This window comes from Populus trichocarpa, chromosome 2 (assembly GCF_000002775.5).
Source record: "Populus trichocarpa isolate Nisqually-1 chromosome 2, P.trichocarpa_v4.1, whole genome shotgun sequence".
Classification (NCBI taxonomy): domain Eukaryota; kingdom Viridiplantae; phylum Streptophyta; class Magnoliopsida; order Malpighiales; family Salicaceae; genus Populus; species Populus trichocarpa.
The window spans coordinates 6,444,744-6,456,417 of NC_037286.2; the positions used below are offsets into that span (position 1 = coordinate 6,444,744).

At 29.6% G+C, this 11,674-nt stretch overlaps 1 protein-coding gene across 1 annotated transcript; it reads right to left on the bottom strand.

Moving 5' to 3' along the window:
* Window positions 1-3,121: 3,121 nt before the first annotated feature.
* On the bottom strand, window positions 3,122-5,607 carry LOC7463183 (uncharacterized). The gene is made up of 4 exons (XM_002302226.4): window positions 5,263-5,607; window positions 5,064-5,151; window positions 3,894-4,046; window positions 3,122-3,387 (listed from the first exon to the last, which is right to left on the bottom strand). The coding sequence occupies exons 1-4, from the start codon at window positions 5,393-5,395 to the stop codon at window positions 3,354-3,356; spliced, it is 408 nt and encodes a 135-aa protein (XP_002302262.1). The 5' UTR covers window positions 5,396-5,607; the 3' UTR covers window positions 3,122-3,353.
* Window positions 5,608-11,674: the final 6,067 nt, after the last annotated feature.

Below are 11,674 nucleotides of genomic sequence, written 5' to 3' on the forward strand. Positions count from 1 at the left end.
CAAGACCTAACTTTGTCTTATTCTGAAAACTGAGAGAGACAGAGCTAAGAATGTATGTGTGTGTCTATATCGACGGGACCAAGATTTTTAGAGCAAATATTTTGTCTAGAGGTCAAACAGGGAATTGAAGGACCTAAACAGATAAATATTTCTGCTGTGGTAAAGATTCTTATTTCTTTATGTCGTCTAAGCAGAGATTTTCCTCTTTGCTTGTCTGCTACTTTGTTTTGAGACTTTTCGATTCCTTTATCGTGTGTTTATATGCACATGGCAAGATTTATAACGTGGTTGGTTAGCCATTGATTCCTTCAAATTCAAGAAAATCTTTCTGATCTCGAGATTTTAATGACCAAAATTGTGCTCGGTTAATGTACAGGTAATCTTCGTTGCTTTCTTGATCAAATCCCAAATGAAATTAAAACGAATCTTTAAAACCAGGCCAAGTTTTAAGCAATCGCTAGTCACCATCAAAATTGCATGCCTAAATTTGTAACTGAGTAGCAATCTATGATATCAATTAATTAAATGACTAGTTGACATGATTTCTGAAGGCATGTTGCCTTGTTAAATTAAAAAAGATTTTCCAAGAACTAGAGCTTTTAGCATATTCACTGGATGTGCCGTGCGCTTCGCTGGGCCATACTAAAATTCTCATGAACATTTCCGTTATGGCCTGCACATTTCCAGCAACAACAAAAATCATAATCTTTATCTCTTAATCAAGTTTCATTTTTAAAAATTATAATAAAAAAATACTATCTAAGTATGTTAATAAATAGCATATGCTCCGTTGTGAGTTGGACAAAAATATTTTTAAACATTAAAAAAAACTCTCCAAGTCACAGGGAAATTTTTGCTCGTGTCATTAAACTCAACCTATTAGGTTAGCATTGAAACTTTTTAACCTTAATTTTTATCTAAGTTTTCAAATCAAACTATTTTGAAGTTTTTTTAACATAATTTGGTGACTCTAAAAGCAACTTTGATGATTTTTAAAATGTGGTTTGGTTTTTACAAAAAAAAAAATCAAGATTAAAACATTGATATATTGGACTCAGGTTTTGTGGTTTGACCAGCAAAACATGCGACCTAGTTCATGGACTCCACTGAGTTTAATAATTTTTTAAAATATTTTATATATAGTTATATGCTAACAAAAATAGTTGCTCGCAAAACCTATCATCAACCCAATGTTGAGATACTTGCTTGAGACTACAATATCTGTATAAAAAACAAATTGAAACTAAGTATAAAACTTAATTCCTAATCAACCCAAACTAACCCGCCAAACGAATGACCCGGGTCATGGACTTCATTGAGTTTAATAACTTTTTTTCTAAAATATTTTTTATTTAATTATCTGATAATTAAAAAGAATAATTGCAAAATCAAGCATCAACCTAATATCGAACTTTTGTTTGAAATCACGATAACCCAATAGAAAGAAAAATAAAATATATTATGAAACTTAATTCTCAATTAACTCAAATTAATCCGTCAAACTCGTGATCTGGATCATAGACTCCACTTATTTTAATAACAATGTTTTTTTCTAAAACTATTTTTTTATGTAGTCATACAACAACAAAAAAACAGACGCATGTAAAATTAAGCATCAACTATAAGAATTTTATTTGAGACGACAATAAACCTATAAAAAAAATTATGAAACTCAATTAAAAACCAACCAAATGTTGAAGAATGTAATTGACAAAAAAATAGTAAAAAAAACAATATTAAATAATAAAATCAACAAAAAAAATTCAAAGATAAAGATACATCGCTTGTTGTGGCAGGCAAGGTGTCACTTGCTATTCTATTAGCCGAAAATTGAGTTGTCATCTTTTAGGCCTGAAAAAATCCATTTTCACTTACTTTTCAACTAAAAACACCATAGGACCCTTAATAAACCTATTTATAGTCTTGGATTAGCATTTAATCAATCAAATATGAAAAATCAACTTCGGCAGAAAAAAATCACTAGGCTTGATCTATTTTTTTTTACAAGAAAAAATCTAAAAGAAACTTTCTTTGTTAAATAAAACTCTTTGATACAAAGAATAACTAGTTTCGTTTTCAAGAAATGACAATCCATCAACCTTCTATTTTCTTCTTCGTAATTAGATGACTCTCTCTCTCTCTCTCAAACTCATAGATAAAAATACAAGTAAAATAAAGTTTTAAACTAAATCATTTTATGTCCCGACTAAAAGGACCAAAGAGGAAATTTAGCATAAGTGCTCAGACACTCATGTGTGTGTGTTAAAAAGCCTCCCAATTCCTCCTCTAATTCAATTTTGGTTTATTTATTTTTAATTTTCCTTGAATAATAAAATCAAATCGAACACTAATCCAATAAAAAAAATTTTGTTTTTAAGATCGAGGTAGCTATATAAAAAATATATTAAAACAAATCACCAACCTCAAATTCCAATAAACACATTTATTGAAGAATAACACATTTATTGAAGAATCAAATTAAAGATAAAAATGTTGATGACCAAAAAGAAAAGACTGACCACTATTTTTTAAAAATAAAATGTGCCATTTTTTTTTAATTTTAATACTCTCATTTTTAATTTCTTGAAAACAATAAAATCAAAATCTTTTGTTGTTAAATCGATTACTAACCCGATATCAGAATATTTTTTAAGACCTTGATAGGTATATAAAAAATAAATATAAACAAATTACCAACCCTAAGTTTGACATGGTCAAGAGCAAGGGATAAAAAAATTTGTTACAAGTCAAAACTCTCAAAGACCAAAAACACTATAAGTATAGAAAGATTCTTAAAATAATTAATTTTATTTATCCACGTTTCCACTTGTTAAAAGGCTATTACAACCTTTATATGGAAAAAAACTAGAAAACATTAATTATATTGAATCCAAAAAATAAACTAGGAAAAAATATTATATTTATAAAGAAAAGAAACTAGAAAAGCATCATAATAAAGAAAAATGACGTATTACAAAAGGGGGGAGCCAGACATGAACAATAGCATGGGATCCGAGGCAAACTGAAAGAGGTAATAGTATTTTGAGCATTCTGTGACGAAACTGAGACTAATTGTGTGAACAACCTGAAAATAATAGAATTTGGCTTCTGCACAAGGCCATTGAAGAAACACCAGAGTTTATGAGATTTCAATTTATTACGTACCAAACATCTCAAATTCCAGAAAAGTTCCGCGGGTCAGCTTTTATGCTCAATATTGTTAGCACAGGATAAAAATTTACACAATGTAGAAGTATGTTCTGTCCCGTGGGTTAAGTAAGGATACATGCACTGCCAACTCCCTCCGTCATGATTCCAAGCTCCAAACATGTAAATGTACTTATCACCACAACTCATTCAGAATGTGAGGTCCAATAAATTAGCCCACTGCAGGAAACAAGAAAGAATGGGGACATCATTTAAACAATGAGAAAGAGAAGGAGCAAATGGTACATCCAAATTGGTTCAGGCAATGTGAAATAACATCTCTAAAATGGACATGACTGCGCATGTGAATCCACATTGTTATGCCTATTTGAATCTCCAGCATGAAATTGTTATTGTGACAGAGAGAGGTAGACCAGCAGATCCAAGTGACAACAACTTTTTCATAGCTCAAATCGACATGCATGGAACTATCATCTAAATTCTAAAATTGCATGTTCATCAGAGGCTAGGTGAAGTGATTATAGGAATAAAGAAAAAAATGAACGGCCACTTTAACTAGATCATCCAAAGATGACCAGACCAGAAACCTGAATAACTCAGGAAATTCTTCAGTCACCGCTACGAAACAAAGGCAAAGGATAAGCAGTTCATGGCAAAGCAAAGGCACTAACATCATGACCTAACAGTATGCGACAGATGAGAGACTCGCAGAACAAACCATTTACCTTATCAGCACGAACACACACTGCAAAACGCCAGCAGTTCCTGTCCACACTGAAGGCCCTGTTTTGACAATTGAATCTTGAATCAACAAACCCACTGATGCTGCTAAAGAGACGAAGGAGACGACATATGCAAAGAAAAGCCAAAGCTTCAATCTGCAATTAAGAGAAGCATTAGCAAACACTGAGCCCAAAAGCCAAGAGGAAAATTTAAACAATTTCATCTAGAAGCAAATGTGGCAATTGCTAGGAGGATTTCTAAATTATTTCAAACAGAGATGGAGGGAGAGAGTCTAAATTTTCAATTCAAATCTTTTAGCATAAAAGATAGACATAATAAATTAACAGTGCTATATCATCAAAGGTTTCGGATCATTCTAACATAATCACTGTCAATTCCATTGAGAACCCAGCACTCGGAAAGGAAGGAAAAACAAGAATTTTTAACAGTTTTGCTCCAGAGAAAATAACATCAAAATTAATCATAAATTGCTGCATCTCCTGTACAAGAGAACAGCTGCTTCTCAGGTTCATTCGTGTGTATAACATCAATGTATAACAGCTCATAACAATTTTAAGTATTCGATTGCATGGTAAAGATCCAATTTAGCAATCATGTACCAAGATTGCAACAGCACCAAACAAAGCCAAGATCAAAAGGGTGAAGTAAATGCAGAAACAAGAAGAGAAAACAATACAATCATCATAAAGATTGTAATGCCCGTCTATAATCTATTGGCATACAATTGGCTGAAAATCACTGAGCATAGCAGCAGATTTGACAAAAAATACACTGGAGAAAACATTTTGCACAGTCGCACACTGAACTGCACTCTAAGATGGTGACACTTTTTTATATCAAAACCATAGCTTCTAACGTCTCAGCGTTGCAGGAATGAACACGAGATAACAAGATCATTGTCAAAATCAGAAATAAATACTCGTGGTGCTCCGAGGCATTGTGTGCTACATAATAAATTGATAGTACAACAATGTCCCTTCAAAGTAAATTTCCGGAAAATATAGTTGCTAAGCAGATAATAATGCAACCCAGATTTTTTACTTTTTTATATTGTTTCTTAAAGGGGTTTCTAACAGAAAATTGAAGAATTAAAATAACATCGTAAGCAATGGAGAGAAAAAAAGGAGGAGGGAGAGATAGGAATTGCAGACCTCCACTCGCCTTCCTCGTAAGGAGAGTAATCAATATCCTCTTTTCTAACACAATTAAACATCAGAGCTGCAATAGATGCAAATATGCCTACAGTTGCAAAACCCTAGAAAAATCAATCAATCCGAAAACAACCACATACATAATTATATCGTGAAATTGAGAGATAGAAAGAGAAAATTAAAGAGAAGGAGAGATGACCAGGGAGGTAATGAACGAAAGAGACTGTAACGGAGCTACAAACGACGGCGTCGATCCAAAACCACCATCCAGTCCCAAATACCGCACCAGCGACTGCAGGACCGAGGATTGCCCACAGCTCCGGTAAATCCATTCGTATCTCTCTCTCGAGATTGCTTTTTTGGTTACTTGATACGGTGGTTAGTGCTTTGACTGTTGCTACTGCTCAAAAGTTCCAGGCTCTTATGAATTGCGTGAAATTTGCATTCTACAAGAGGGTGAGTCTTCGTTATCGGACTTAACCCCCGAAAGCTACACTCGTCACAGTGAAACGAAGGAATTTATTTGCCGTTCGGTTAATATTTGGTAAGAAATCTATTCTCGCGTAGCTCAATGATATTTTTGGAAATTTTATAAAAGTACATTGCATCACAATTACGCTACGTCAAAAAAAAAAAAGAGTGGTGATTTCCTTGTTCATCATCTTTTATAATATTGTGTCGATCTAAAGTATTTTGTGATTTTTTTATTATTATCATGTTTTTTAAATTTATATTTTATGTTGAATTAATTAAGAATTGATTTTAATAATTTATTTTATATAAGATTATTATTATCTCAAGAAAAATAATTGATACTCAATTTTATAAAAAAATCTAGTTTTATAGCTTGAAAAAATAAAAAATACAGGGATACAATTTGACATTAAAGCAAAAATGAAGGATTTATTTATTTAATATTCATCACGCACCTTTTTAAGATTTTTTTTCTTTAGAATTCTTTCACTTTATTTTTTATCCCTTTACTTTTAAATTTTTATATTTTGACCCAAGACATTAATTTCTTCACATTATAGCCCCTATGTTTCATAAGAGAGAGAGAGTCGTTGGAAAATTTGTGAGGAAAGAAAAAATAACTGGTTAATTTGATTTCATTGATAAAAATTATCAAATTTAGAGTTAATATGTTTTACTTAACGAGATAACTGTTATTAAGGTGTTTTTTAGTTTTTAGTTTATCTAAAAAAACATATCATGTTCAAGAGAGGGTTTTTAATTTGATTTTGTGTTTTTTAACCGATTTAAAAATATTTTAAATTGAGAAATTACTTTATTGCGGTTATAAGGGTGTTTATTTGATGTTTTTTTATGTGAAAATAGATTAAAAATTTATATTAAAAAAAAACAGCCCAATTTTCCAATCATATTTTTTGTGTCAAGAAACTAGGCTAAAAAGTCACAGTAATTTGCTTTATTTTTTTAAAAAAAATGTCAGGCAAATGAAATTAACCTTGTAAGCCTATAGACATCGAGTCTTCTTGTTATTCACCATGTAAACCCCGTAATAAATTGTTTAAATCGCAATTCAAAAATAATAGAATTAAAAAAATTATGAATCTCGGTAAATTAGTGTGAAACCATAAATAAATTAAAGTATGAATTTGTGAATAAAAATATCATATCATTGGTCAAGGTAAAATAGCACTTAACTACATAATTTTTAATGGAAAAATAATAAAATTTAAAGCGATTTTATTATTGACAGCGAAAATTTTCAAGTGAGTTGGTATGAAACTTGAAAAAAATAGTTAAAAAAATTATATGAAAAAAACACGACAAATAAGGATTTGACAATAAATACTTGCAAGAAATAAATGAGTGGAATTGTTCTGATTATAAAGAAAAAATCCTTCCTCTTCCCCTTAAATAACGCCTGACCATTGTCACGAAGAGAGCTTTGGAAAATTTGGTTCATCTCATCCATTATTCTCTAAATCTACTTGGATCATGGACATGGGAGAAGGAGTATGTGATTTCTATCCATTATAATAAATCAAGTTAGAGGGAGGGAGGGGTTGGAAGTTAGTGAGAGAAGGCATGCAGGGTTGAAGAGCAAAGGGAAAACTATGAAATCGTTGCAAGTAACTAGGGGCATTTGGCTTGCATTGTGCCCGCCCATGAGAGGTAACTAGGGGAAACGAAAACTTGCTCTAATCCTGTGATATTGATGTCAATGAATTAATGTGAGGCCTAAGATAATGAATTATATATATATATATAATCTGAGCATTGGTCCCTGCCAAATCCAATTAATATTTTGCTGATTTTGATGATGAAGTCCCTAATATTTAACCTTTCAATTTATAATTGATTGTTTGGATTGAATTCATATATATCCACAATTTTTATGTTGATGGTTGATCCTGTTTCGGGTGTGTTTGGTATTGTGTTTTCGAAGTGCTTTTGAAAAAAATTAAAAAAAAATTATTTGTTTTAAATTAATATTTTTTGAAATTTTCAAATCATTTTAATGTGCTGATGTCAAAAATAATTTTTAAAAAATATTATTTTAATGTGTTTTGGAATGAAAAACACTTTGTAAAGTAATTATTACCACATTTCTAGAAACATATTTCATGACGAAGTTGTCTTGCATAGATTTCCAGCAGAGAAAAAAAATTACAGGTTTGATTCAATAAATTTTGTTAGACTTGAAGGAATAAGGGCCTAGTTGCATGATTTTTCATATGAAGGATTTTATTGAGAACTAAGGATCAAGGGTATTTATATTTTTAATAATTAATAATTTATTAATTTTACTGTACTATTATAATTTTTATTTTCGTATGAGCAATCATTTGATCAATGATGAAGCTAGCTTCAAGCTAACCACAAGGTCAATAAAAAGCTATATTAATTTTTTATAGTTTTGCATGTGTAAAAACAAATCAACTAGGAAATAAAAAGCCAAGTACCAAGTGGAGAACAGCCAACTGGTTTTTGGACATGAACTTACAATTGACAAATGGGCATTGAACCCTAACATCACGTTCTTGCCTGTCTAGGCTCCAATGACCTAAGAGACTGGGATTTCTCTAGTCCTTAAATTACCTTAGTTAGGGTTTGATTACAAAAGACCCCCTAATCAACTCATAAATCAGAATGTTAATTACATCGAAGTGACAAATTCCCTTGAGCTAGAACAATGGTAACCTCGTCAAGGGAATGGTGGGGTGGCCATGGTCTTTTTAAATCGTGAAATCAACTTTCTCGGTTAAATTTTTCAAGTTACATGTGGTTAGTGTTTTAAAATAAAAAATATAAATATAAAAAATATTTAATTGAAAAAATAAAAATATAAATATAAAAAAATTACGAGTTTTTAAATAAATTTATATTCTTTTAAAATATAAGAACAATATAGCATGCTTAAGGAAAAAAAAAATCTTTCTCGTTCTTTATCTTTATTCTTAATTTCTATGTAATAATAAAACTATATTTGGTTTTTTTTATTATCACTTTATTTGTTTCAACCAAACTTTCTCTATTTGCATCATTTCACTCCTCACTTTCAAACACGATCTGCATTAACTGCGATCGCAACCAAACAGAACATGTTTTTCTTTTAATTGTTTTTGTAAGTTTTTTTCTCATCAACTTTATTGTATTGTAAGTCTGTGATGGATAATTGGTCGGTTTAGATTTTACCTAAAAAATAACTAAACTAAATTAAAAAAAAATGAAATTAGTTCAAACCGATCGGTTTCGGTTGTTTTATATTAAAAATAAAAAACTACATTGTTTCTTGGGGTTTTTTTTGTAATTTCTAATGAGTTTGGTTTAGTTTTTTTCGGTTTGACTCGATTTTTTCGGTTTGACTTGGTTATTAATTTCAGTTCGGTTTTTTGGTTTTAGACTTATAAAATCGAAACCAAACCAAACCGGTCGGTTTTTTAACTATTCTAATCTGGTTTTTTTACAGTTTGGTTTTTTCAGTTATTTTTTTCTAATTTTCTCAGTTTAATCGATTTTTTGATATTTTTTCACACCCTTAAGTAACAAACGAAAACTATTCATGCCAGCATAAAATTACAAAATCACCGTTAACTTTTGCCCTTATCTCCCTTGCCATTAAATTAGGAAAAATAAAAATAAAACGTGGAGATCGTGGTAAACTCTTTACATTGCCTTAGAGTACAATACAGTGACCTTACTGATAAATAATTGCATTGGTATACTATCTAGAGAGGTGGTGGTCCAGTGATAAAAATTTGGGATAAAAAAATTTGCTCGTTCTGTGGTTTCATATTCGAACCCTGTGATTGCTCATATGATGATCACTGAAGGCTTACATGATCGTTATTTTCAGGACCTGTGGGATTAGTCGAGGTACGCTCAAACTGGTCCGGACACCCACATTAAACTAAAAATAAAATAATTGCATTGATAATTCACTGTAGGCATTCATCATGCACATAGATTATAATGACTATTGATTATTTTTCTTAATGCTCGTTGCACAAGAAAAAAAAAAAAAACTTTTAACAAGTCGAGAACAGGGGCATGAGAAATTATCGGATATATATATATACACAGACACCTGATGGGACACAATTCTAAAATCACAGAGTATTCTGTCATTGTTTTCATTACAAAAATTTCTTTATGGCATAATTTTTTATACTTGTTGATGGAATATTCTATCAATATTTTTAATATTTTTTTGGCAATGATTTGTAGGTGAATAAATAAATAGTATACATGGTGAAACATGGCAAGAATCGCTAATAATCATTAGCCTTGTCAGTTAGATTATATTACATCATTGTTTTTGCTCTGTTGTCGGTTATCTTTTCTTTATAATATAAAAAATTATTTATGTGTTTTTAATATGTTTTTTTTTAAATTAAATTATACTGGGATTAATTTTATATTATCCGGTCGACTTGATTGACTAAAAGGCATTTCAAATTATCAATAAAAATATAATTTGATTTAAGAAAAATCAAGATGGTGTATTATTTAAAAAATATTGAAATAACAATATATTAGATTGATCTGAGTTAACTTGTCAATTCCACTACTCGAATTACGAGACTATGATAACCCTATAAAAAATAAATTAAAAAATATTAAATTAAATTATCAATCAATCAATCCAATGTTAATTGATGAAATTTAAAATAAAGTTCAATTATAAAAACGAGTCAAGTCAACTTGGGTTAACTTGCTAAACACATGGCATAAAACTTGGATAACCCGTAGAAAGTAAGTTAAAAAAATAATTATGAAATTAATTTCCAATCAACCCAATATTGAGGGATGAAATTAAAAAAAAAACTCAATTAAAAAAAACATAATAAACCACCTGAGTCAACTGACAAAACTCGTGATCCAGATTGTTAGACCAGGATAACCTTATAGAATGTAAATGAAAAAAATTACAAAGTCTAATTCTTAATCTACTCACTGTTGAAAAATGAAATTAAAAAAAAATCAACTAAAAATGACAAAAAACCTCGAATCAACTAGCATAACCCGCAAACCAGGTTATAAGATCGTGATAACCACATAGAAAACATATAAAAAAATTCAAATTCCCAATCAACCCAATTTCGAAGGATTACATTTAAAAAAATATAAAAAATAATAAAAAAATAACCCGAGTAAACTCGAGTTAATTTGTCAAACCTAGATTAGAAGACTGAGATAACTCTATAAAAAATAATTCAAACAAAAATATAGAGTTCAATCCTCAATCAATCCGAGTGATGAATTTGAAAAAAAAATGTTTAGAAAAAAATTGATTCAAGTCAACATGAGTAATTCGAAAAATTTACAACCTGATGAGAATAACTTCATAAAAAATAAATTAAAATAAATTATAAAATTCTATATTTAATAAATTTAATATTAAATAGTAAAATTAAAAAAAAATAAGTATCAAAGAAAAAAAAAATTCACTGTTTATTTCTACAGTGAAAAGCCAGGCCTTAACTAATTGTAAATGTATATACCTTTGCTGTGGGATACTGTGATGATTCTTGCTCAAGTAGAGTAGAAAAAATGAAGAATACACGCGCGCGAGGATTCTTTATCAACTTATTCAATAACAATTTTTTTTAAGAAAACTTAGAAACCAAAAAGCTCATTTCCTTTACCAACATACCCAGGGTATTATAAATTTAAAATCTCATACATTATTTAATTTAAAAATTACCGATTACCCATAAATCAATTCAACCCATTAAATTTCTAGATTATTTCAAGTTTAGTTAAATCAAGTTTTAAATTGAAACACTAACCCTCATGAGTCATGATTTCAATTTTTTGAACAAATTTGAATAGGATTCGTGAGTTAATATAATTAAATATAAATACACAAAATAAATTTATAAAAGCATAGAATCTCAAAAGCAATCATTGAACCATGGATGTCAAATTGATATTTATATTAATAATTAATATTTCCATTTTTATGAGAGCAAGCAAGCAGATGCATCATGCATGAACTAACCTCGACTTACTTAGAGTGTTTTTTATTGTTTTTGTGTTTAAAATTATTATTATTTAATTATTATGAATTATTTTAATATATCACTATCAAAAATAAATTTTATAAAATAAAAAAATTATTTTAATATATTTTAAAA

What these genes read in the sequence shown, in the direction of transcription:
- LOC7463183 (XM_002302226.4), bottom strand. Translation starts at nt 5,395, where the DNA reads ATGGATTTACCGGAGCTGTGGGCAATCCTCGGTCCTGCAGTCGCTGGT. An exon ending in TTTCGTTCATTACCTCCCTG is followed by an intron (nt 5,152 to 5,262) that starts GTCATCTCTCCT and finishes TTGCAACTGTAG; the next exon opens with GCATATTTGCATCTATTGCA. An exon ending in TACGAGGAAGGCGAGTGGAG is followed by an intron (nt 4,047 to 5,063) that starts GTCTGCAATTCC and finishes TCTTAATTGCAG; the next exon opens with ATTGAAGCTTTGGCTTTTCT.